The sequence below is a fragment of the Folsomia candida genome, unplaced genomic scaffold (genome assembly GCF_002217175.1).
Source record: "Folsomia candida strain VU population unplaced genomic scaffold, ASM221717v1 Fcan01_Sc004, whole genome shotgun sequence".
Lineage (NCBI taxonomy): Eukaryota > Metazoa > Arthropoda > Collembola > Entomobryomorpha > Isotomidae > Folsomia > Folsomia candida.
In genome coordinates this window covers 9,089,899-9,117,330 of record NW_019091196.1, presented here as the reverse complement: position 1 = coordinate 9,117,330, position 27,432 = coordinate 9,089,899, and the positions used below count along the sequence as shown (strand labels likewise).

The window sequence follows — 27,432 nt, the reverse complement described above, 5'->3', positions numbered from 1 at the left end:
TTAATTGTTTAGTGTCCTCTGACAAAATTAAAGAGTTGTGAGTGAGGATATGTGTTGAAATTTGTTCCCTTGCCAGAAAAAATATGCCAGAAATCTCAGTGAAATGCATGTCACTCGTTAGGTTTGGTTTCAATTGTAAATTAACCGGATTTAATGAAAGTACGTCAGAAGAAGAAGTTTGGAACAAGTGATGTTTTGCAATTTGAGGAAATCATCACCATTTCGTGATCTAAATTTATGATCACATAAATAAATGGTAAATGCGTGATTCTCACTGAAATCGAAGCGTCGACGCACACATAAATTTGGATAAGATTATCATTTACACGTTACATTTCTGCTTTCTTCATAATATTTTTTCCCCACGTTTTTATTTACTCGAGAGTCTCATCCAATCAATCAACTTTTGATTGAAAGGGGAAACAAACTCATAAAAGAAGAAAAAATTAAGCATTTCACCAGAAATAGTGGTCGTTTAAGATGCGGGGGAAGAATAATCTTGAGAAATGGAATTCGTGTCTATGTATCTTCCCTACTTTTTGATCGTTCATCTATTTTTACAAGGGCGGATTACTTGTCGTGTGGATGTAAATGCTCGTGCCAAAACAAGCTTATCGCACAAAATTTAAGAGAGTATCATAACACGAATTGAACCAAGGAAGCAGTAGCAGTTGCGTCTTTATTAACCGTTTTTGGTGGTGAGCTAAGTCGTTCTTGCGTCTCTGGGACTATCATCAATGTCAACTTTGCCTTGTTGGGTGGAAGGAATGGATGAGATGTAACTCCAGGGGGTAATTTTTCCTTGACTAGTTTTTTTTCACATCTTTATTCACTTGCATTTCCTTCTTCTCTGCGTGGTCGTCGACTGATAAAGCAGTCGACGAGAGAAAATCTTGTTCAGTCACAATTTGAAAATAGTTGAAAAATCATGGGAAACTTAGAAATGGTTGGAATTTGTGGTTTGACAGTATAATTCTACTTATTTAGTGCGATATCAGATATCAACTTGTGTGTCGTCTCTCTTATCCAATCTCATCCTACACATCGTACGTAATCTATCTGCACCACCACTTTTCTCTCCCTGGATGGACTTATGTACATAATATTATGTATCCACAAACTTCTTCCACTTCCTTCCTTCCTGCCTCCGTCGTCCCCGAGGAGAGAAGTGCAGAATCTTGCCTAGACTTGCGACCGTGGTGAAGATATCCACTTAAAACTTAAACTTCATTATCATCCGGGTTCTCTTATTCTCTCGTAACAAGAAGATCCGATGTTGACGGAGAGAGAGAGATAGGAATAGCAAAGGAAAGCAAAAAGCAGGCAACAGTTCATTGATGGTTGGTTCATTGCCTGGTTGGTTTGGTTTGGTTAGCTGGCTTCCTGCCTTATTACCTCTGTTTTGTGGACTAAATTGTGACTTGGTTTTTGGCTGGCGTGTACAGATACACAAATGAAGAGGTCTATTATTATTGTGGAGATACTAATTGAGACGTGGTGTGTGTGTGCTCTGGTGGTCGAGTGAGTCGAGACCTTTGTTTAATTGGTGGTCGTAAAATGTGCAAAAATAATAAATATTAACGTCTCACCCAACCCACCAGCTGGGTCACATTTTTATGTACTTGAAGAAGTCTGAAGAAGATTAGATAGGTAACATCTGCACAAATGTGCGAATAAGTGGGGGAAGAAATGTACATTCCAAGAGGAGCTGATGTGTGTCTGTGATGTGTGATTATGCAAATGTTTTCTATTTTCATTGCATAATCTCAAGAGGGAAATAAATCAGGGGGAAGAATTTGACGGGAAGTTGTAAATGTGGGAATATAAATATCATAATGAGTTGGAGGCGTGCTGGTGGAAATAATAATAAAGGAGGGCGAAATAGCAACTGTGGTGCGTCCTCCAGCAATTCGGATGGGAGTGGTGGATTGTATGAAAATGTGGTGCCAAGAGATAAGACCAATAAGTGTGCTGCTGGTAATGGCGTGGATAAGATTATGAGCAGTAATTATGATAACGATGGAGGTGATGGGAGGAGGAGGGCGAGAAGGATGAGGGAAGTTGAGGAAGAAGAAGAAGAAAATGAGGACAAGATCTGCAACGAGTTCCTCAGCGGAGGCATCGACAGGTCGGTGAGGGCTCGGAGTGAAAAGAGACAATTGGTGGACTCCTGGTTTTCGAAAAGTTTCCAGGCAGCCATTAATGAGAATGAGGTTAAATCAAGAGGACCCAACTTTAGCAAAGGGAGACCGAACGGGATAATTTTTGACAGGGTAGAAAATGGGGGAAAGTTGACGAATGGTAACTCTTGGGGACAAGTCTTGTGCAATTCTGGGTCAGACGGAGGTGGACGTGACGACTTTAACCGCAATAGTGGTGAGAATACGGCTACCCGAAGCAAGGCGAGAAGACCGGTGGCATACCGAGGATGTAAAACTACCTCCAATCTTGACTCCATTGTAATCCCGTCGTCAACCACGGGGTCGTCTGGAAGTGAGTGGGACTTTCTCACCTCACTTAATGAAATGCTCCGCCAAGAAAACTTTATCGGGGAAAAGTATGGAAATTGCAATGGGGAGAAAGTGGTCGAAAGAGAAAGTCATGTCTGCTCACCGATACCACAAACCTCAGTAGCAGCGGCGGGAGGTGTGGTCGTGCCCCTAAGTCCACGACCACCTCGGCCCCTCCGAAGGTCAGAGAGGAGAAAGGAATACGTGAAAGCAAGATCGATGGATGTCGCTCAATTTGGCTCAACTCTTACACAATTAAATGAGGAGATGAATTCTTGTGGTGGTGGGAATAATAGTCGACCAACTACTCCGACCCCACCTCCAGGAGCGAGGTGTCCCTCACCTTATCAAAATGTCGTGGCTCGACCCTCCTCTAGAAATTCAAATTTCATCGATAACCCTTCCAGTTATCAAAATAACGCTAGAAATCGAATCGGGGCAGAATCTCCAACTTTTAATGAACATGATTACCACCAAACTGATGCTCAAGCTTTCACCCATCGTCGCCGTCAAGACCGTTCCCCACCACCACCTCCGCCCCCTCGTCCGCCAAAGTCATCCGCCCTTTTAGCCTCCAACAGCGCCATGTCGACCAGTCTCGACTCTATTTACGACAGGCTCAAATGTACCGGGGTCGAATATAACAATGTGGCCATGATGCCACCACAGCCACATCGACCTTTCACCACGCTGTATCACCACCAACAGTTCCCCCCATCACAGCTCGGGTACAATAATCCAGTCTACTATTATGGGGCTGGTAGTGGGTGTGGTCCCCAACCACCACCATCCTTTGGATCTGCATATCTGCCCCCATATTATGCCAACCAGTCTGGCAGTCTTCCCAGAGTTTGGCCAGGAGGAGAGTTTCGGTCGAGAAGTTTTGGTTCTCTTAAGGTAAAAGATATCAATTTGTGCGTGTAAAATTTTTTGTAGCTCTCTCGCTTTCTTGTCAAGTGGGGAATATTAGAGAAAATGAGTGGAATGAATTTTTAACAAGGCATGACTGAAGCGGTTGCCGATGAGTGATCCGCCAGCCGGTACGCGTGCTAGTTGGTTGTTGATGACAGGCGTACTTTTTTCTGTAAATATGTATCATATACGGATGTGCACTGCAGTATTCAGTCAGTTATGACGGGGAAATGACACCAAACCATCCGCCGTAAGGTTTCATAATGGAAATATTGGTACATTTTAGGCATGAAATACTTCTTCATGGGAGAAAATCCGGATTGCACTCACCCGCACAAGTGTTCCAGTTCGTTACTGATTGTCAAAAAATTGAGAGAATTATGACGGATTAGTCGATTTACATATATAGAAATAGTGTAGATACGTACATAAATATACGAGCAGGATGTTCTGTATAAATAATGATATAACCGTATATAACGGGATATAAGCATATTTATGTTGTCGATATTACGCATTTATCGGCACCTTCCTTCCTTCAAGCAAGACTTGCTTCCAGCAGCACGTGAAGCGATAAATCTTTTAGAGCTAAACTCCGTTTAAAAGGGATCGGAATTCGGAATCTACGTTCCAAAGTGCTGGAGAGTGTAAAAAAATGAGTATTTCTCATTTGACATCACATTCCGGTATTACATGCTACATCTCAAATGGATATTTGGTGCGGCGAAATAACATCCGTGCAAGTATAACTTTCTATATTTTTTATGAGTAATTATTGCAGCTCTGCAATGCGTGAAGAGAAAACCCAAATATCTATATAAAAATATTTTAAAATATAAAAATATTTTAAAATATAAAAATATGTTAAAATATAAAAATATTTTAAAATATAAAAATATTTTAAAATATAAAAATATTTTAAAATATAAAAATATGTTAAAATATAAAAATATTTTAAAATATAAAAATATTTTAAAATATAAAAATATTTTAAAATATAAAAATATGTTAAAATATAAAAATATTTTAAAATATAAAAATATGTTAAAATATAAAAATATTTTAAAATATAAAAATATTTTAAAATATAAAAATATTTTAAAATATAAAAATATTTTAAAATATAAAAATATTTTAAAATATAAAAATATTTTAAAATATAAAAATATTTTAAAATATAAAAATATTTTAAAATATAAAAATATTTTAAAATATAAAAATATTTTAAAATATAAAAATATTTTAAAATATAAAAATATGTTAAAATATAAAAATATTTTAAAATATAAAAATATTTTAAAATATAAAAATATTTTAAAATATAAAAATATGTTAAAATATAAAAATATTTTAAAATATAAAAATATTTTAAAATATAAAAATATTTTAAAATATAAAAATATTTTAAAATATAAAAATATTTTAAAATATAAAAATATTTTAAAATATAAAAATATGTTAAAATATAAAAATATTTAAAATATAAAAATATTTTAAAATATAAAAATATTTTAAAATATAAAAATATGTTAAAATATAAAAATATTTTAAAATATAAAAATATTTTAAAATATAAAAATATTTTAAAATATAAAAATATTTTAAAATATAAAAATATTTTAAAATATAAAAATAATTCAAAATTTTCAAAAATCGGAACTGAAATTAATCAATTTCATCCCACTTCTTTTTTTGGACTGCATCGTTACATCTTGTTTAAGAAATGTTTAATTCCTTTTTAAAACAAAAGTAGGAGTGATTAACTCCCAAATCCAGAAATGTAGGAAGGGAACACGTCTTAAATAAATGTTTGGATTGGATGGATACAACTTCTTGTTGAAGAAGAAGGGAGCACAAAAAAAGCAGAGATGATTTCAGCCAGTAAATTATATCCGTCTGAATATTGGGAGGATTGTATCGGATCTTTTTTGTCTTGTGTAAACGAAATAAATTACGAGACAGAAATTTGGTACGTAAAACAGTAGGGTTTGTATCCTGGTGTAGTAGATGGGAAATAAATGGAACAACTACAAACTCTTGGCATGGAAGAGCGGACCACCCGAATACATAATGCAGACTTGATAAAGCATATGAGATCCAGATTGTTACACAAAATGTACTGCGTGTACTTTCACTTCGTCAAGTATTTATTGGTGGGATTGAAAAGTTATTGGGGGAGTCAGATACCGGAATCAATCCCTCCTCATAAATAATTCAATATGTACTGAATTTATTTCCTATAAAAACATGGAATAAAAAAAACTACCAAATGCAACACGACCTTTAATTCATATTCATCTTATAACAACAACATTTGACTTTAAATTGGATTATTCTATGTTCTAGTGGCAGTTCAGAGAGAGAGGGAAAAAACCCCTTTAACGGATGATCTGACTTTGACTTTCCATTAAAACCGAGGAAAACTCTCTCATGTTCTGTTCAATGTCTCGTTGTGATGATTCTTCAAGTTATTCTTAGCTCGTATTTCGTTTCGTTGGGGTTTATTTCATGCTGTTGCACTTTTTAATGTAAACCGTGCCTATGCGATGTTACATATGTATGTATGCATTCATGGTGTGTATCGTGTGTTGTGGTCGTATTATTCATTCTTGATGATGTTGAGGAGGTTGCATTCTGAGCGTTTTGTTTAAGCTGGGAAATGTTAAGTTAAACACAGACCAAGGAAGTGAGTCGATTTGCTAACCCTTTGCTCGGCTATTTGCTCTTGAATACGGGGTGTGATCGGTCGCTGGGTTAATCTGTAATTACAACATTTCATTGGATTTCTGTGGAGAGAGAACAAAAGGCCAGGATTTTCCGGTATTGGGCCGAGTTTTGGGTAGAGTGTGGAGGTGGATGGGTGTAAAGCTTCGTCTGGGACCGATTTTCATTATTCTTTCCTCACCAGTTTGACAGTTCGGTTCGTTTGGATTTAATTTATAAATTGTGCCCGTGTGTTTTGGGATTGGTTTGTTTTGGGAGGATTGTGTTGAAATTGAATGAGAGTGACAGGGTGTAATTAGACTCGGCTCATTTACAAGTACACATACTGAAAGAATTTAAATGGTGTCGTTGTGAAGGAATATGGGAGGAGGAGGAGATATTAATGTCCGTTATAAATCGTGGTGACAGAATAGATTTGGTGGGATCGATGTTTTTCAGTGGGAATCAAATAAATCTGTGATTTAAATAAATATAGTGTTAAGAGATCATATATGCCTAAAGAAAGCCAAGAAATAAACACTTTTTGGGTTAAAAATCAAGAAATTCTTATTTGGATGATAATCCGGAAGTGAATTACGGAATTTCTGATGAAAACTGTTTTCTCATTTTACTTCTGACACATGACAAGTTGAATGAGTGACGGTAACAAGAAACCGTTTACGCGTTGGGCAGGACGTGATATAACTTTTCCCTTGATGTCAACCAACTCAAGCTGCTGCTGTCACCTTTATTTAGACCGTTCGTAAATACGTAAATACACCACGAGATAATAATTTCAAGTGATGGATTTCACAGCAAAAATTGAACAAGTTTTGAAGAAAGATGACGAAGGGCAGACGAATTTGACCAAGAATCATTTTAGTAAAGGTTTCGAACCCTTGTTTATCGTGGAAGATGACGAAGAACGGCAAGAATTTGAGAGGAATGAAAGACTCTGTCGGGTTGGAAGTTCGTCTTCGGAAGGGTCAACGGATAGTGGACATAAGATAATAGGATTTTTTTTTCATGATTTTGCTACTGCTGAGTGTTTTCGTTTGGTTGAAAGTTGAGGTGAAAATTCAATTGTACAATTTTTGTCGCTAAAAACGCCGAAAGTAAATAATACGTAATAAGTTCATAACCAAATTTTCGAAAAGATTTCGATTTTCATAATCTCTTGAAAATGAGTGTAGAATAGCACCCGAAAGTTCACGAAAAAGGTCGAACTTTTTCTCCGAATTTTTACTAAATACTCCGTGTATCTATATTATTCAAAATTTATATTTAATGTGAGATTTTGTCGATAGAAATTATTGACGAGGGCAACTTTCACTCATTTAACAACACGAAAACACACAGAAGTAGCAAAAATCCTAATTTATTTTGATGACACGACGACGAAAACAATAACTTGAGTCGAGACGAGAGTTGTGGTGGTGATGAAAATATCGTGACTTCCAGTAACGGTGGGGGTGGTGGTGACGACTTGGAGGACATTGATTTAGAGACGATGAGCAGTGGTGACACGACAACAAGTGAAGGCGACGAAGATAACACGAGTGAAGAACATAATAAATGTGAAAATATGGAAAATAATTACGGGTTGCAAAAAATGCCATCATACGAGTTCAAATTTGCTAAAAGTAATTTAAAATTATTTCAACAAGACAACCCACCTGGTCACTTAATTCAAACCATAGTTTTTTTCATTTTTCACGAAATGGTGTCTAAAATCTGCAAATATGCGGTCGCGGTGTGAAATAAAATGTGCAATTGAGTACATAACAACAATTGTTTTTGGCATGTTTGGGTTACGCCAAAGACGGATCAGATTAGATAGACATGTGTGAAATGTGTGTGAGTGTGTATGTAAATCTGGAAATTGGTGAGGATCCGGGTTTTGGCAGTAGTTTCCGGGGTTTACGTGCATTTCATCGGGGAGGTAACTCGGGTTCAAACTTCTCGTCAAGATCACAGCTTGCTTTCGTTTTGTCGTTTGCTAATCTGATCTGGTATCTCAAGTTCTCGGCGTGTAAAAATTTTGGCAAGGAAAACAAAGTCAAATCTGAAATCTTAAAGGGTCACACAGACAGATTTTTTTTAGAAGGAAATGCTATTTTTCAAATTATGAAATTATTTTTCAACGACCTTTACATAATTTCGTTACATAATTTAAACTTCCTCATACTAAAAATGAAAAGATACCGCATCTCTGTGATATCATGCCCGACACATTAATCGTGTGTCGTCCTCGTACAAATAAGTCTTCAAGAATTGAAGAACATCTCTCTCTCTTTATTTATAGCGATGAATCTCCTACATAAATTCGCTCAGTTTCAAAGCTAGCTAACTCTTTTTTAATGTGTCGGATGGTTTTTCTGATTTTCGAGCCGACTTTATAGTTTGCTTTGCTTGTTAGTCAGTCTCTTTTCTCTGAGACAAGAAGACAAACAATTGGAGAGAGGTTATTTGTTTGTGGAATACATACATGCATACACACAACTCACACAGTGAAAAAGTGAGAGATAAACATTCTTGACGGTGCAATAATAGTCTAATCACGATAGTTTCGGGAGAAAAGTGGGAGATTTAGCCAGTTGGTTTTATTACGGGAGAGAGATTTGGAGATTGAGGGGTCCAGGTGGATCCGGAAGTTGGATTGAGTTATACTCACGTTAGTTACGACGACGTGCGGAGCGGGCGTCAGTTGAGATTGGGAAATAGCAGAACGGTGTCGAGTCGTCGCTGTCTGTTACAGGGAACGAGGAGACTAAATTGTATTAAATTAGCAGAAATTGACACCGTTTGTGAAGTTGGCAGAGTCAAGTATTAATTAAGTGACCAGGTTACGCGAAAATGTGAAACACAAATTAAACCAATTGTGTAAACTTGTTAGAACCCAACATGCCAACGAGTACAACACCGGCTGCTGCTGGGAATAGCGGAACGACGACGAATGGGAATTCGGATAATGCTACTACTGCGACGACAGGCAGCAGTGACGACATGGATAAATTGGAACGTCTCATTAATCTGTCCATATCTCTCAACAACCCGTCGAAGGATGGTAATAAGAGTCCTATGACGAGAGCCCTCAGTCCGGAAGGGAGAGCAGCAGTACGCCCAACTTCTAGTACAACTTCGTCATCAAGCGGAGGCCTATTTTCTGGGCTTGGTGTGAAAAATCCGTTCAATTCGAAATCCCTCCTTCCCGGATCGATAACGAATAACAAGAACAAGTCAACACTGCCCCCAATCCCCCCGCCAGATAAGGCAACCTCAACTACCACACCAACTAAACCGATCCGGGCATCATTAACCTTGGGGTCGAAAACGAGACTAAAAAGTCCTTCCCGTGCCAAACAATCTGCTCCATCATCCTCAGTCACACTAACCCTGGAAGATTTTACCGCATTGGCGACAGGCGTTCCAACCAATCGCCCCATTCGAGGAGGAGGAGGTACAAAGCAGCGATCTTCTGCATTCAAGCGATATGCAAATTCTCTCCCGGATCGAGACCGGGTAGCGACAACTTCTCCCGTCGCATTTGACATTAATTCGTTCCTCTGTCATAATCAGGGACCGATAGATTTCTCCTCGCTACTAGGAGCACCTAGCAATAGACCCGCATCCGGGTATCAGAACAAGAGTTTGGCAGGTGGAAGTGGAGGCAAGCCTACGAAACACTGCAGAAATAAGCACTTGTGGGGGCATAGTCAAGATTTGCAGAGTGAGCGTGAACTTTCTCCCATGACATCCTCCATGAGTGCACAATCGACATCTTCAGCCAACCGACATTCTTCGTATCATCCAAACCCTCCGAATTTTGCGGGCGAAATTTCTCCCACGTCATCGGCTGCGTATAATGTGGCGTATAATGCTGCCTATAATGCGGCTTACAACGCTCACATGTTCTTCAGCAGACCAACGAGTCCCTTGGGGAGTGGGTTCTTTGATTCTGCTGGGGGAACGAGTGGTGGGGGATTAGGAGGAGGTGTTGGGCTGGGAAGTTTAGGATCGTCTCCTGATTTTGGGACGTTTTGTCATTCCTGTGCAGCAAAAACGTTTCCGAGGATGCGGAGCGGTGGTGGTGGTGCGACGAGTGCGCATCATGGAATGTGCGTGTGTTGTTTGGAAAGAGGAAAGGGGGGTGGTTTGGGGGTAAGTTGGTCAACTTGGGGGAATATTTTGGAGAAATTATGAATGATTTTAATTGAGATTAGTCCATGTCATTTGCCATTTATTGAGACAGCATTCATAAATAATTATTTTTCATTTTCTTTGTGTTTTAGGGTTCACTACTCGGCCTGGACTATGAAGATAGACTTCTTCGCCTGGAATCTGACAAAGAAACGCTACACCTCCAAGTTTCCGTCCTATCCGATCAAATAGACGCACAAACTGGAAAGATTCAGGATCTTGAGAAATTACTCGATGACAAAAAGAACGTATTAGAAACTACGGAAGAGTCGCTACAACGAGAACTTTTAACGAGGTATTGATTAAAATCACCATAATTTCCAAATTTTATGAAACACTTATTAATAAATTTTAATTGTGTGGGCAGATCTTCACTAGAAACGCAAAAGCTTGAACTTCTCACAGAATTATCAAGTCTTCGATTAAAACAAGTATCTCTCGAAAGAGAAAATTACGAGTTAAAAGAAAAATGTGGGGGAAGCGGAATGAAATCTTCTTTGAGCGATTTAAATTATATCGATGGAGCCCCAAATCGAAACGTGGTTTGGGATAAGCCACCCGTTCCAGCAGGTGAGATTCATATGAATGATTTGATTAAACAAATATATTTAATGTTGACAGAATCGGCTAGATTTAAATAGATGTATTAGTAATCTGATATCTTAATTTATTTTTGTATTTTTATGTTAGCGATGAATGGTGGATATCGGTCCGGGTCGCCAGCAAGTCATCTCACGGCTGAAGGCCAAAGATTGCGACTTGGCAGTGGAGGTGATCACTTTGGTCAAGTTCAAATGCCACAGAGGACCAGGGTATGTACCTACTTCATAATATAAAGACCTAAATTATAGGTAAATTACGTGTAAATTACACATTTATTGTCTTCCTAGACGCCACCGGCAAACGCCTACCGACGAGTAGATACCACTTCCTACGGTGGCACCGTACCTCGCCGATCCGCTGCGGCTGCACCCCTGTCGCTTTCACCAGAGCAGAATTATACTACTGGAAACGGGAACAAGAAGGGGACTTCCTTCTCGAGTGGGAACATTAACGCCATTCACTACAATAATAACTCGACTTCCGGTAATAATAATTGTCCATCCCCACTTCTTGTTGGGTCACCGAATCCCAATTATTTCCGGAGTTTGCAGCGTGGCGTGAAAAATAATAATTCTCCGATGCGACAAAGCTCAAGAAATAATGATAGCACGTTTTATCCCAGTCTTCCCAGAAGACAGCATAATTATCAAATGTCCGTGTTTTGCGATGATTTTCGGGGTTTATGTGTTGATGATGATCGTGGTGTGGTCGCTAACAATACTTTAATAATGGGTGGTGGTGGTGTAAATAATGATGGTATGACTGCTGGGGTGGTGAAAATGGCTTGTTCACGGCGTGACGAAGATAATGCTGACCATGGTGGTGGGAAGTATGGCAGGACTTCTGGTAGGAAAAATCATAGGAGCACGTCCACTCCGAATTTAGGTTCGGGCCACTTGGTTTATTAAAATTTAGCTTGGAAAGTAGACATCAATCCCGTGTGTAGATTAACATTTTATTTGTTTAACAGCATGAAATACACCGTGTTGGAATTTGTGTGCGTTTTTTTGTGAAAGCTTTATCGTGTGGTTTTACATCATTTAAACAATATTATGATGTCGCATGGCATGAGTTTGGTAGTTATTGTCGTTTGATTTGTAATCTTCTATCTCATAATATTTTTATTTGAACATTTTTTTAAAATTTTAAATAGTTGATAAACATGCTTGCTGGGAACGGAATAAGTCCAGTGGAAACATTTCTGGAAATTACAACGGGACTGGTCCTCCTCCATTCTCCATAGCGCCACCACAACCATTTTCTTCCAAAGAAAGTAAACCTGGTGGTCACAAGTCTAGAGGAATTATGAAGATCTTGGGCCGATTACGACGCTCAAATTCTGGTGGATTAGATTACAGTGATCAAATTAGTCCAGCAGAAGGAGCTCCACAACAACCTCTTGGACCATTTGTGCGCGGTGGTGCGATCCGATCTACTGCACAACCTCGACTTGGTTGGGCGAACAAGGAGTCGACCCCGCCACTAAAAATGTAAGCAATTCTTACGTAATCCTGAACGGCATAGTTTCGTCAACTTTGACCATTTTCCTTTTATGTAGGCCTGAAGGTGACATAAAATCCTGGGATTCCGAAGCTGTCATTAAATGGCTTAATTTCATCGGGCTTGGAGTCTACGCCGGAGATGTGAAGCGTTGGGTCAAAACTGGTCAACAATTGCTTGATGCGAGTCCGCACGAATTGGAGAAAGAATTAGGAATCAAGGTGACAAATTAACTTTTGTTTACTCATTTGTATTTAAAATCACAATTTTAAGTGTATGTATATCTTTCGTTTTTAGAATCACCTCCACAAGAAAAAGTTGGTCTTGGCCTTAACAGCGTATAAAAATCCAGAGCAGGAGGACAACTCTGGTCGGTTGGATTACAACTGGGTCATTCGATGGCTGGATGATATTGGTCTTCCCCAGTACAAGGAAACTTTCACCGAGGCGAAAGTCGACGGGAGAGTGCTCAACTATTTGACGGCGGAAGATCTAGTCTCGTTAAAGGTAAGAAAAACTTGGATGAAGAACAATAATTGTTCCATAATTGAAACATAATTGAACAATAATTGAATAAGGAACTTATCTGATTTTCTTGTGTATTCATTCACAGGTGACATCACTCCTTCATCACGCCAGCATCAAGAGAGGAATTCAAATCCTCCGAATTCATAAATTCCATCCGGACTGTTTATGTAGAAGGGGAGGACCGACCCCCGGGCTGCGCGGGAATAATAAAATTATCGGGAACAATAACGGCAGTGGGGACAATAGTTATAGTTCTGATGGGGGCTCAGCAACCGGAAGTGGTGGTGGTGGAAGTCTGCAGGTGGCATCTTGGACAAACCACCGCGTTATGGAATGGTAATAAATATGAAAAATATAGAAAGTGTACAGAAACTGACGAAGAATTTCTCTGAAAAATGTTCCATACAATTAATTACATAATCAAAATACTTTCATCTTTAGGTTGAGGGCGATAGATCTGGCAGAATATGCTCCAAACTTGCGAGGCTCCGGAGTTCACGGTGGACTAATAATTTTCGAGCCACGTTTCAACGCCGAGTTGATGGCGACTTTACTTTCCATCCCGGGAAACAAGACCCTCCTGAGGAGACATCTCTGCCTTCTGATTAACGAATTGGTTGGGAGGGAGATCGTGGGGGAGAAAAGAAGGGCAGAATTAGCCTCTGATTTTGTCCCGATTAATCCCACAAGCAAAGTTAAGGTGAGCTGATTGTTATGGAAGACTAATTTATGACGAATGCAGATTGTATAATAACAATTTTAATTAATCTGGTCCCACAGATTGTCAAAAAGAGTCAATTTCCACTCCGTCGAAAACGTGCCAGTACAGACTATGCTCAAGAAGAGTTATTATGCCCATTAGATTTGTGTGTTTTTCCGTACGGGAGATCCGACTCGGTTGGACAGGTAGGCAATATCCTATGATTACTATGTTACTAAATCATTTACATTGCATAATCCGGATTTACATAATATTCCATTTTCATGCAGCTCTCCTCTCTTGACAATTCATTCGAAGGGAGCAGTCCAACCGGTCCCATTAATCCGAACTCGGACAATAAAGAGAAAGTGAGCAACATTTAAAATCCACCTGTGGCCAAAATGTTGGTAGACTGTCAAACACATAACCCAGCCAAAACCGTCTTCTGTCTAGTTTAATAATTATCACCATTATTATTCCATTCTTGTCTGTCGTAAGTAACAAAGACTGGAAACGGAAAGTCAAAACATGTCACGTCGGATGTATCATCACTGTGTCATTCTTGTTTGTGCTATACGTGTCTAGTGTCAAATTTGCGCAAAAGTTAAGTAACTAACCTACTCCGACATCATTTTCAACAATATGCATAAAAAGTACGTCGTTAACCTTAACAAAAAGTCTGAACTTTTCCAATAATAGTGAGGTGAAGGAAAAATGTGCCTTCTTTTTCAATCTGCTTCCAAAAATGTCGCCTTTTCCTCCGCGTCCCAGGGAATAATGGGATGAGAAAGTGCCAACTTTTATTACGTATACGATTCACTCTTTTTTTCCTAGAAAAAAAAACTACCTGTCAAACTCTATACAACAAACAACGTGTAATTTTTTCGCCTTCTTGCCAGACAGCCACCCAGTAAATAGAAAGAAGAAGCATTACACATTCGCGAAACATGACGATTTACAAAGGGAGAGAAAAGTTGTAATGAAACACAGCTCTCTAGAGAAACCCCGCAGCTTAAAACTGTTCCTATTAGCAAATATAATAGACTTTTCACCTGTTTGTTTCACACTGTGCTAAATAATGAGACGGATGGATTTTTTTAGTTAGTTTAGCTAATACTTTTTTTATGGTGGTACGACGACTCACCGAAAGTACACATACTTATTTAGAATCTCCGTCATTGTTCCGTTCTTCTACAGTCCTATAATTATCACCCAGTTCAATTATATCTCGTCATGTCTGTGGGAGGAGGAAGGAGAAGCGGTAGTAATGTGCAAAAAAGTTTTTTATTGATGGTAAATTTTAGAAAAATGTTCATCGTACAATTTTCATTATATATGATTAATAAAGTTGATGTAGTAGTTTTTTAGGAGAGAAAACAGAAAAACAAAAAAGTTTGGCAGGGAAAACAACTCGAAAATATGTTGGTGTTGTTGTTACTCAAGTAATAATACGGTAGGGATTCGTTATTAGTTAATTAGATTAGATAATTATATAGAGTTTCCATCATCATTTAGACATTATTCTTACTGTTATTATTACAATTATGTAAGTTATTTACTTTACATACATGTTTACTTTGTGAGTGTGTTTTTTTGTATGTGTGAATGTGTGAGAGATTAATATCTGAAAATATTATTAAGCGTCGCGAGGTCTAAGCGTATATCGTTTCTGAATTTTTCATCTTTAATCTGGTGTAAGTCATTTCTTCATAATTCTGATTTTATGCTCAGGTTTTTTCTTATTCGTTCCTCTTCTTTACTTGAATTACGCATTTCCCTGTTTAGAAAAAATATTTATGGGACATAAATTTATTATATGTAACTTGTTGCCAAACTGAGATTATGTTATTCTTCAAACTTCTATTATCGATGAGATTTATACATGTATGTAATCACAACTTTGAACTAAAATTAATAAGGTACACAAAAATAAAGATTATATAAATACGTAAAAGTACATTATCATTATAAAATGACATAATAAAAATATGAAAAATAAATTTGTTCAGAAATTCATTAGATAATTTCCAGTAAATATTTCGTATTAAAAAATATTTTATGTTTAAGAGATACCGATAAATCATTAAAGTTTGAAAATACTTTCACCTTTCCATACATTTTTTTCTTTACCTTAAACTTAACTTACATAACTAGCAATATATCTAGATCGACCTCTTATACAGCTCAAATTTCTATGTCGGATTGATAGATCGCTTAACCAAACTGTCGAGAAAAGATACTCCGATCCAAATCCAGTACAAATCCTTCACCACGTTGAATACGCACTCAATCAGCCATCTTCCCCACAATTGTTTCACTTTCCCTCTATTCGTACAGTACAAAAGGAGCAAAACGTAGAGAAAGTTGCCCACGATAAAGTTTGAAGAGAAGCCAATCACCCAAGCCAGACTGGTTTTGAGGTTGTCCTGAAATGAGAAGAGAAACCAAGTAAGTAAAGTAAAGTAAAGTAAAGTTTCTTTTGAAAAGGACGACAATTCCGGAAGAGAAAGCAATACACTTAATTTATTATTATTATTGACAGTCTAACTAAACTTTAGTCAAGTAGTAAATAGTTTCATGAATGTAAATGCTGTAGGATTTTATACAATGGGAGGATGAGGCTCGGATTGGATCTGTGAGTGAGTAAATAGTTCATCACAATTCGTATTTATTCACCTCATCCTCCATTTCATAACGGCTCGGTATTATCATCCATTATCAATCCGGACAAGGTACCCACACACCGCACAGGAAGGGGACGGGATGGCCATATGTATGTAAAGTATGTACGTCGCAGAGAGATGATGAATAGGGGCAGGAAACTCATTAAAATTTCCATCTCGCTCTCACCAACCAACGAAATGAAACGACAGGCTGACTTCTGCCAGGTTGAAAAGGAGAGTGATTTCCTTACAAGTGACATTGATTGGATTCCTATTTTCTATTTGGATGAGATGACGATAGGATTGAAATTGGTTTCCATTTTCATTTTGCAGAGTAATAATGCAGGAAAGCAAGGATCTCGCAGCAGTGGCAATCAGACGTCACTTATTTCAACGGAGAGATGATTACGGGAGAAATTAATTATTGTGTGTGTATGTAACAGACAAGGAGAAAACTGGTGAAAATAGGTGCAGGTGCTGCTACATAGACGGATAGATGGATAGACGGATGGATGGATGAACGAATTTTGTGCAGACAAAGAGAAATACTTTGGTGGATCCGTTTTGGTCGGTTTGGTTTAAAGGAAATGTATGGATTTGGTTCACAAATTGTGTGAGAGAAAGTTCCTCAGACAGTTTGTCTGTATATACTCAAAGAATTGAGTTGTTAAGTAAAATTTGAATTCGAAACTAGTCAGAATTTACTTTGTAACTTTGTTTCTCTTCCTCCATTCCGCGCAAATAATTATTTAAATTGGTCCAATTTCTTGTAAACGGTTCAAACTGTAATCATTGTTTTTTGCTGCGAGGTTGTTATCTTCTCCATGATTACGAACCACTCCGGAAGAAGGGGAGGTTCCAACGGGCCAAATTTTGTCCCCAATTTCAAATGTACATGTGTAAAACGGATTGACACTCTCTCTCTCGCCACTCGGGCTAATATGTATCTAACGACATATCTAATTTACCTGCCCTACAAACCCAACATGCTTCTCTCTGTCTGCTTAAAGATTAATCAGCAAAGCAGTCGGGAATCCGTGGGGGAATGAGATGAATTCACATTAGCCGTAGTAGTCGCGGTTCTTGGGGTGAGTATGTGAACGCAGGCAGTAAATAAGTTCGTAGCTGTAAGGTGAAAGTCTGGAAAGGCAGAGAGAAGAGAATATCAAGGGCAGAACAGCAGTGACTTTCTCTCCGTTTTGCGAACCAGGGACGGCACAGCAATTTAAGATCTTGTTCATTTAAAGTTTTCCATCCATCTCTTGGAAATCCCTCCTCATTAATAAAATAGCAGGATTGGATTCAACTAAAACTCTCTCCATTTCCAGCAACGTCGAGCTTCTCTCTCTCTTTTTGGTCGCTTCTTCTGCGTGTTCATTCCCTGAGAGAAATTAGTCCCTTACTTTTCCCCGAGTAAAATATTGTTTGCTTTCACTTTGTCTCAGGCTCGACACATGTAAGTAAGCATACGGCTTGATTTTGGGTGAAATATTACGTACTTAAAAGGGTTGTAAACTATCGATATACGTGCATCGCGACTGCTACGCGCGCTATACTGCAACCACATCGTCATGAAAGTATGCATTAAAAAGCCTCGTTTTATCGAAGAAAATGGATAAATGGGAAAAATGAGCCGCATACATGACATGCCATACATACAACTCTCCTACACGTCAATCAATATCTACCAAGTTAGCTGGGCTGTTCTCTCTTTTACCCTTTCCCTGTGCGGTCTGTTTCCCATTGATTTGGCGAGTTTTCATAAGTTTTTTCATACGTGATGAAAGTATCTCTTTGGCTCACGACGATGCTGCTTGGTTGGTTGGTTGGTCGGTCGGTTGGCATTATCCGAAGAGGTCAGTTATTTGAAAGGAGCCACTTATGAAGGCGGGTGCAATACGTATCCGGTCTCCATTCTACGCCCATTGTTGGACGTGATTGCAGTCGACGAGGAGAGGACAGCTCATAAAAGTTTAATGTGACGGCGTCCTCTACTATCTCACCAACTTTACCTCCACGTCGATAGATAAAGACCCACCGCATGATTTTAAGTTGAAAGTAAGGTATGACAAACACACCACGAAATTTAATGTTGTCGCGTTGTAAACCATACTTTAGTCTCTTTCTATCTATAATATGCCCTTTATGCGTTTGGAAAAGTACATAAGTGAGTAAGTGAGGTAGCGAATGAGCGAGTGAGTGAGTGGATAGGCTGAAATTGAATTGGACTACGAATTGATTTATTTATTTCCTCCTTTTTCAAATTGTGGCAAGGTTATATAATACGAACAGACAGGAGGAATCGGTTACATGGTCAGCCAGCAACGGCAGCTTGATGCAATTCAATTCGAGTCAAGAGCAAGCCAAACAACCAAATCGTGCCATGAACCAAGTAACAAAATGCCAAATCAAATACCAACCAAACCAAATGGCTACTTGAAATAGAATTATATTATACACAAGAGCACGACAAGTAGTGCATGGCCGGAGTATAATGTCCGATTGGATTTAGCATGTATGCACGTACGTAGTATTGCGCGATGGTTCAAGTTTTGTCTACGTATTATCATTGAACCTCTTCTGAAGAGGAGGAGAAAAAAAACAATATGTCGAAAACGAGAAAGGAGGAAAAAACAATAATGAAAAAAAGAGCAATAATAAAATCCAGAGTTCAAAAGCATCTTCTTGACGGAATGAAATAACGGTCCAATTTTTCTCTCAGCCAATATTCTTGTTGTCCCAAATTTCTCCAAAGATATTGTCATATTGTTCCATCGTCGGGGTTTGTTTGATCTCTGACGCGGATAAATCAGAGTTGTTGCAAGCATTTATGTGATTTCATGCTTAATTGAACTCACTCAAGCCTATACATATTGGAGAAAGGAAGGAAGGAAAGAACACCACCAGCACTCACCTCAAAGAGTCCCGAATAGAACACGGCGGCTAGAATGGCTTCGATGAGGTTGGTAAAGATGCCATGAAAGCCCCAGAGTAGGTCTGGAATATAAATAAGGAAATGAAGATACACGAAACTTTCACCACTTTCACCATGCCCCACCAACACCGCAAAACCGGAGCAATTGTGTATATGAAAGGATTCATTCATAAAATGTAGATGAATGAGGAATGGGCGAGCTGAGGGAGAGAGAGGCAAGGAAACACAAATAATAGAATATTGTATTCCAGCCACGTTTTGGCTTCCTATTTAGATCATGTGTGTCTGAGGCTTGATCCCAAACACCCCTGGCGCACAGCTCTTCAGTCATTGATAAATTTGACAATGTGCCGTGTTGATTTTAGAGTAGTGTAATTTGACACTGGTAAACAGTATGCGATTCGCCCTGTTTCCCTGGTCTTGTGTTTAGTGGGGAGAAAGTGTTGATGAGTTTTTAGGACTTTCCGCCTAACATGGGGGAGCTAAAAGGTATGCAATGTCATGCATAGTAATAACATGATGATATACTTTCTCCTCTCCTCGAGACGACCGGAACGTGAAGGTGGAGGCTTGTGTCTACCTGTCGCCTGTCTAATCTGATCAGGATGAAGAAGGATGTGTCTCCCTGACTGGAGGGAGGCGAGTTCTGAGGTGAGTTGGATGCATGCATGTGAAATGAGAAGAAGTTTTGCATTATGTAATCTATCCAGAGAAAATGTGTTAGTTTCACCTCTCGTATTATGTATGTGTCATTTCGTTACGTACATTATTCTGTGGGGCTTTGTGACAAGATAATTTATTCCTATTGTTTCGTGATGTCTTACTTTGTGAGTATGTATCCCCGTTGAGGTACGGATTACCCGAGACGGCACTAATCTTCCTCCCCCCGTCACCCCCTTCTTCGTCTTCGTCACCTCCGGGGTGGCGTTGGATCGAGTCGAGATCGTCCCCTGCCGTGAGGGGATGTCGGGATCGGGACGAGTGTGGAGGTGTCGAAGGTAAAGGCAACGTGATGGTGTTGATAATGAAGGAATCGCTTTCTCCGCCTATACTGCTGCACAGATTGGACTCGACCGAGGCATCGAGGGAGAGGAGGTGTTGACCCGTGCCCTCTTCTTCCTCCGAGTGTTGGACACAGCTCGAAATATTTGTAATTTCTTGAAGGTGGTCAGGTACGTGGGTGGACGTGGTGGGGGTTTCGGCATCGTTGGGCGAGTAGAAGTGGGTGGAGGGAGAGTAGTACGTGGTGTCGGGGTCCTGGTCCGGGTTCAGTTCGGGTTCGAGGGCGTCGCACTCGGACCCTTCAGGGGACGAGTAGCGCCCCTCCAAGGGGTTGATCTCTTCACGGTAGTTCCCGATCCAGTACCAGTACAGGAAAAAGGAGCAGCTGCTGAGGAACTAAAAGGAAACATAATAATCATTCAGAATCTCAGGTTGCCCCAAAAACCTAATAAAATTTTATTGTCGACTTTAACTTTCTCCAAAACTTTCTCAATCCCCGAACGATTTAATACTTGTAGTAAGTACGTAATACTATGATCCGGAAGTTGGAAATGCAACAGTAAATTGTACAAGAAGTAAATGGTTTTCCTTACGAATGAAAGGTAGCAGACGATCGCAGCTGCGAGGTGAGGATCACATCCTTCACACGGGCTTATCATGACCGGGTCAGGCTCTCGGTCGGGTGAGATGAGATGTGTCACGATGTGACTCAAGATTAGGTTTGACCAACTTTTTCACCAGTTCTACTACGACCACGAACCACTATTTTTTCGACATGTCCAAGTCAGAATTCCAGAAACCGCACACACGTTTTTTTTACTTTCACCCACCAACCCTGCTTGATCACGCAATGCACACTGCCTCCCTGCCCAGAATGAATATGGACTGGTTGGTTTTCTGCTTTTTTTGTATTTCAAAATCGGAGCATGTTCTTCTCTGCTGCCCTTGTTCTTGCTACCTTGTCGGCTTTCTCTCTTTTTTACTCTGGCAATTTTTTTGTAGCAGCGACACGACTCGTAACATGCAGCGTTGGTGGAATGGAGGAGCAGACGGGTAATAAAATTATTACAGCCCTACTCAATAATTGAATAGGTAAAATGGTTCTTTTATTCCACAATATTGTGCATGAATTGCACTCTGGATGGAAACTGGTTCGGTTCGGTTGGGCAGAATGGAAAGACATTCCAACCAAATAAACAGAATCGAGTGGATGGGTGGATTTTAAAGATAAATTGAATCCGAAAGTTTCAATTATGTTTCCGTAATCTGGTACAAATCTGAGAGTTTTACTTGTTTTAAACCTCGTACTTTCTCCTTGCCTACGGTTCTTCGATGGCACTTGTGAAGAGGAGTGCTTGCCAGATAAGAAGGGGAAGAAAAGAAGGAGAGGAGAGCGTTTTTTTTCGGTGGGGGCTTATCTTTCTGAGAGTAGAAGACTGGATTACGGGAGAACTTTCACTTTGCTTTCTCCTATTCTTTTTTCCCTCCTCCTCAACTAATACGCTTGAACTATCCACTTGTGCATATTTTATTATGAAAGAATTTGAACGAGGATTTCAAAGTATTTTTGAGAAATCTGAGATATTATCTGCGTGCTTCACGACCGGAAAAAGATTCGCCGCGTTTCTTGCTCTTTTCTTTCCGGGGAATTTATGGAAATAGATCCAAACACAGAGCTGAATGAATGAGGGAACATGTAGTATTATGAATTTCAAGTGGAATCCTTTAATGTGGAGACAATGGAGGATCAAGCTTCTCCATGTCGAATGGACTTTCTCCCCCTAAATCTCTTCTTCTGTCCTTTCTCTGTAATGAATGAATGAGGGATGATGATGATGACGATGTTCTTGATTCTGCTTACTTGTTATGCTGCTCCTACTGCTTAAATGTATGTATGCGAGAAGGAAGCAAGGGAAGGACTGAATCATTTCGTGCAACTACACGCTCTCTACACTCTCTGGAAAAGCAGCCAAGGTGAGTTAGCTAGCCAGCTCAACTCTCCGACGACTCTCAACTTTGCGGAATATAAGTGAGTGAGTGAGTAAGTAAAAGTTTTCGAGAGGAGCACAACCCAACCAAAACCAGAGGGGATGGACACACGGATAATGTCGAATATTGTCAGACATTGGAAAACATTATGCAAAAATTATAGAACATTTGTCCCCCACGGGTGTGAAGAATGGGGTAGTTTTTTCTCTGGATTCACCACCCACCACAATTTTACTAACTTACTTGCACCCGGTGGATGGTCTCTCTGCCGCTCCGGTCTCACTTCACGTGGAGGAATTGTGATTGCATTAGTTGCTGGGTTGGAGTGCAGAAATCGCGTGGAATAATAAGGATGAAGCTTTTCCGACTGAATATACAACAACGGGCTGGGAGGAATTACACAATTAGTAGCGAACAAGTGAGAGATAGGAGAGGAGCACAATGGGAGGAGAAGCTGTAGTGCAAATTTGTAATAATAATATTAAACTTTATTGCGCTAGATTTTGCAATAGTTTTGCCAAAGTTGTGCAATCCTTCTGCCTACTTCGGCATGGTTGAATATTATTTCGCCATATTTCAACATCACAGTTTTCAGAAATTAGTTACAAATTTACACTCTCTTTCACACCCGTTCTCCTCTCCTCCAGATTTATGATTGGGACGGAGTGATGTTTGTGGAATGAAGCGGAAGGAAGAAGACGAGGGAAAAGAGAAAGTGGAGAAAGTTGGGCGCCGTAAAGTGAGACGTGGTTGCCGGCTAGGAATAAGAGGACGAAGAAGAAGAACAAGTCGAAAAGAGAATGGAGAAAGTTGGTGGATGGAATTGGTGGAATGGCAGCAGAAGAAGCAGTGGTCGATGTATATCATCGCTTAAGAGTCTTTAGGGATGATGCATGTGTACTCTCGAGAGCAGAGGAAAAGTTGTTGTGTTGGTTGGTTGGTTAGCTTTTCTGGTTGCTTGTGGGAAGTTGGTTGGTTGGGTTCATAATAATAATAATGATAAGAGGAGGAGGAGGAGGAAGACCAGGCCGGGTGGGTAGCATATGTGGGTGAGGAAGTAACTGGGTGACTACTATACCGTATCGGCGTCGTGGCCATGTCGACCATGAACCAAAGTCTGCTGAAGAAGCAACCTTGGAAGGAAGGCGGAAGGAGAAAGGAATTGAATTTCTGGTGAAACTTCTCGATATTATGTAGGAGGAGGGAGAAAGTAAGTAAATGCCTTTTGCCCCTAAATTGGACTATTTGCCGAGAACAGAGACCCCACCGACTCTGAGTATCCATCTCAGGGTTAGGATGAGATGTGAAAATTAGCGAGTAATGAAAACCGTCGTGGTAGCAGTGGTGTAGATATTCATGCATGACGGGATGGGAGGACGGGAGCAATTAAGCACTAAAATAATAAAGGAATTCACAGAGGAGGAGATAGTTTTACTTCTTCCCCTTCTCCAGACTGGACGGGATTGTGGATTCGCCAACTCATTATTTAAGGTTCATTGAGTTGGAAGGAAAAGTAAGTGGTTTTGAGAAATGTGTGTAGTACTTATTCCGCGTACCTCTATCTCTCTCTGGTTGTGGTTGGCAATGTAAATCTGAGCCTGAGAAGAGAACCCGTGTGCATGTGGAGAGCAGGAGGAGGACGAGTATGTCATGTATGTATGTATGTCGCGTGGGTGGATACGTCGGTAAAGTTGGCTCATATCTTCCTTCCGCGGTGGGATCGAAGTGGTTCATGTCACCCACGGACGACGAACGACGACTGTTCGTCCATTACTTACTGGTTAGGAGGAGGACAAAGATGAATTGTAGAGAAAGTGAGGCTTGTTGTCTTTCGTCTCTTTGCATGTCATCCTCCCGTCGCCCCCGCGTCACATTCCACAAAAGATATCATAATAAAACCCGGGTATTGCTCGCGCGTGTCTTAATTGAACCGTGAGGAAGGAAGGAAGGAAGGACATTTATCCGCTTATTTAGATTGTCGGTGGATTGGATTGGAGTCGTTTGGCTATTAATTGCTCAGCATACTTACGTACATACACAAGTACCTAATTAAGTAATGGCAATAATAATTATAACGGATGAATTAATTAATTCATCAAGTGGAGAAAAGTGGTTGATTGGTGAAAGTGGGTGAAGGAAGAGTGCATGTTTGTACTACTTGTTCGTTCATACATACCTGAAAACGAGGGGACTTGGTCTACATGCCCAGGAGGGGAGAACATGTGGTGAAAGTAGAACCAAAGTAAAGCAAAGTATGCACTCAAGAGTGAGCAAAAAGCAAACTCATCTCGTCCATTACACAAATTAGGCCCAACCCGATCTCACTTACTCGCCTGCTTTTTCAGAAGGGCAAAAGTATTCACTTTTGTTATTTTTGAAGGGCTCTCGTCCACATTACACGGCCCCATCTAAAACAACCTGGTTTGCTCGGAGCTCCATAATTATTATCATTATTGGAATAGTAATGATTTCAAGGAGAGCTTTCACCACTACTCCTTCCGGTTTTATCTTTATCCTTCCTTCCCCACCTTAGGCGCAAGATGACCATGACGGCGGGTGCAGCTGCGGTGGTGACGATTATGACGACCATGATCATTATATTATTGTAACGACGCAATTTATAGGGTATGAAGTAAGTAGTAAAGTTTTGTTGGTTGGTTTGCTTACTTACTTACTTGGCGGCGTGGAGTAAAATACGATGGATTGACCTCACCACACCACTTTCACTCCGGACCCACGCCAATATAATGGGGGAGATAATAGGTCTTGAATGAATTGAATGGGCATAGGTGTGTTCATTTCCTAGCGATTTGGCCATCCATGTTTGTTATATGGCTGTGCATGGATGGATGCCATTGATTTATTGATCCATACATTATAGCTGGCAGAAAACGAGGAGGAAATTTCGCTGCTTCATACATATTTTCCATTCTGGAGAGTGAGAGCGAATAACGAATGACTGACTTAACCAGAATGCTCTAATTCTTCTTCTCTTTTTTCTCTACTTTCTCTCTGTCTCCGTGACAGAAGGCGGTTGGTTGGTTGGTTGGCTAGGTTAGGTTTGGTGGGACATGATATTATCATCATCAGCATCGTCATGATGATGCTTCCATTCCAGCGTCTGGGCCAAATTTAAGCCGACCAGCCAACCGACCGAAGGTGAACATATTAGGAAAATGTGTCCCAAAACACATATAGCACACAGGTAAAGGTAAACGAAGCGTAGTGGTGAACATGACGTACGGAGCGTGTTAGAAGAAGAAGTACGCCGTATGTACGTGTCATTGCCAGGTCGTCGTCACCCCGTAAACAAATTTGTCCAATTGGATGATATGCTTCGTTGTGCTGTTATATTTTGTGATACGGAGCGGAAACGGAACTAGTAGACTAGTAAAATATATGAGAATGGAATGTTTACACGCAACACTAAATTTTGTCCCTGCGACTTGTTTAATTTCCGGATTATTTTTGGCTTCATTTCCGCATTTTGTGTTGGAAGGTACACACATCTAAACATCGAGGGGAAAAGGAGAAACGTAGAAGATAAGGAGATGGGAAAAGTTGATAATTTGGAGAACAGGAAGAGAAGAAGGACTACTTTCTTTTCATCACTAGAGCTAAGTTTTATCCCGTGGTATGCAAAAAAGTATGCGAAAAAGGGTGCAAAAAAGAAAGTCCAAAGTATGACGGTGACGACCCAAGAAATAAAGTGAATAAGGGCAAAGTGCTGTAAGGAAGGAAGGAGACGAGGGCATCATGTGATGATGCCTGGTGAATAATATCTCGCAAATAGCTACCTCGTCTGCTCTGGTCATCGCATCATTCATCAAACTTAGTGGTCCATTTTTTGTGCGAATCTCACAATGCGAATCTGGTGTGAATTCGCCAGGGACTTGAGAAGATCCCGACTTTCACCAGGTTTTCTTTAGCTCTTCAGCTTTCTACTTACTTACTTACGTACTTACCTGGTTGGCTGAATCTGGATGGAATCTCGTGAAAATGGACGGGATATATAAAGAGCACAAAGTAAAAGTCGTCAGACACCCAGCCGAGTTCCGGGCCGGATGCATCATCATCATCATCACCCTGCACGTACGTACGTATAACATGGCACGATATGATGGTATCCTTGAATCTGAATTTCAGTGGTGAAAAATACAACATAAAAAAGAAAACAAGAAATATTCATGTGGGTGAATCTCAGAAAAAAAAGGAAAGATAGAGAGAGAGAAAGTCGACCAGGATTTTTTTTATCCCGCAGGCTGCCGTCCCTGCCATCCCGCCTGCCTGCATTTACTGACTTACACACTGGGATGGGAATCTTACCCCGGCTTGGGTAGACTTGGCTGAAAGATTAAAGAAGGATTTTCTCTACCTGAATGAGTTTGACTAGAGAAGAGGAGGAGGAGGAGGAGAAGAAGAGAAATCTCTGATTTTTACGGAAAGAGAAAGCACTACCGCCCAAAAAGCAGGCATTCAACGAGTCGATAACGAGTCCTGATGGCACGTTTTATTTTTTTACCTGCACATACACACACTATTTCATAAAACGTAGGTAAAGCTGTTACGCTTAAGACGGAGAAAGTGGGAGAGAGAGAATTTGTGAAAGGACGAGCAGAAGAAGAAGAATTTTTTCAAAAGGAAAATACCGGGAATAAGAAGGTTTTCCCCTTTTCATTCTTTTCTCCATACTCGAATCCACGTCCAGAAATGAAATAGTAATGAAGGTTAAAGGTGGACCACGGTGAAAGGGGGATGATGATGATCACGACCGAGAAAGGAGAGAAGAATCAGACCGGAGGGGAAAGGTTAAACTGAAAACATGAATTTAATTATGCAATGAATGTAATGTGTAGGATGTAGATGTTCCTGAACGCGTGTACGCTCTCTGCTCCTTGGATTTGAGTTTGTTGAAGGGAAAGAAAAACATGTTCGGACAATTACACAAATTGGACGGGAAACATGAGATGCGACAACGAAATGACGACGACTACGAAAAGGAGAACTTCCACCACGGAGGTCTTTTCCTAAGCAAAACAGTTTCGTTTCGTCGTTGTTCACTTACTTACTTTTACTTCGATCTATTTCCAAGTTGACTTTCACTCTGCTTGATTTTACTTGAGTTGTTAGTTTAATCTCTGGTTTCTTTTTATCGCTGGTTTGGTGGGGGTTTCTTTTTCCTCTCTT

General features: G+C 39.9%; 2 protein-coding genes across 5 annotated transcripts; one reads left to right on the top strand and one right to left on the bottom strand.

Moving 5' to 3' along the window:
• The first annotated feature begins 37 nt into the window (after nt 1-37).
• LOC110848788 (liprin-beta homolog) lies at nt 38-15,033 on the top strand. 4 transcript variants are annotated; one of them, XM_035851669.1, is made up of 14 exons: nt 5,125-7,132; nt 7,519-7,768; nt 9,022-10,286; nt 10,418-10,620; nt 10,693-10,895; nt 11,016-11,137; nt 11,216-11,813; nt 12,082-12,418; nt 12,487-12,649; nt 12,726-12,935; nt 13,042-13,292; nt 13,398-13,656; nt 13,737-13,862; nt 13,947-15,033. In XM_035851669.1, exons 1-14 carry the CDS (start codon nt 6,929-6,931, stop codon nt 14,037-14,039), a joined length of 4,284 nt encoding a protein of 1,427 aa, XP_035707562.1. In that variant the 5' UTR covers nt 5,125-6,928; the 3' UTR covers nt 14,040-15,033. The 4 variants fall into 4 exon arrangements, with proteins under 4 accessions (XP_035707563.1, XP_035707565.1, XP_035707562.1 ...); XM_035851671.1 differs by having other exon boundaries at nt 5,133-7,132; nt 11,216-11,411; XM_035851672.1 differs by lacking the exons at nt 5,125-7,132; nt 7,519-7,768 and adding an exon at nt 3,271-3,407.
• A 297-nt stretch (nt 15,034-15,330) lies between these two features.
• LOC118435505 lies at nt 15,331-22,320 on the bottom strand. The gene is made up of 4 exons (XM_035851673.1): nt 20,850-22,320; nt 20,079-20,652; nt 19,234-19,316; nt 15,331-16,082 (listed from the first exon to the last, which is right to left on the bottom strand). Exons 1-4 carry the CDS (start codon nt 20,913-20,915, stop codon nt 15,849-15,851), a joined length of 957 nt encoding a protein of 318 aa, XP_035707566.1. The 5' UTR covers nt 20,916-22,320; the 3' UTR covers nt 15,331-15,848.
• Nucleotides 22,321-27,432: the final 5,112 nt, after the last annotated feature.

Coding starts and splice junctions, on each gene's coding strand:
- LOC110848788 (XM_035851669.1), top strand. CDS start 6,929: ATGGATTTCACAGCAAAAATTGAACAAGTTTTGAAGAAAGATGACGAA. Junction 11,138..11,215: donor AAATGCCACAGAGGACCAGG/GTATGTACCTAC, acceptor TTGTCTTCCTAG/ACGCCACCGGCAAACGCCTA. Junction 13,863..13,946: donor GATCCGACTCGGTTGGACAG/GTAGGCAATATC, acceptor ATTTTCATGCAG/CTCTCCTCTCTTGACAATTC.
- LOC118435505 (XM_035851673.1), bottom strand. CDS start 20,915: ATGATAAGCCCGTGTGAAGGATGTGATCCTCACCTCGCAGCTGCGATC. Junction 19,317..20,078: donor CGGGGATACATACTCACAAA/GTAAGACATCAC, acceptor TTTATATTCCAG/ACCTACTCTGGGGCTTTCAT. Junction 16,083..19,233: donor TCTATTCGGGACTCTTTGAG/GTGAGTGCTGGT, acceptor TTCTCATTTCAG/GACAACCTCAAAACCAGTCT.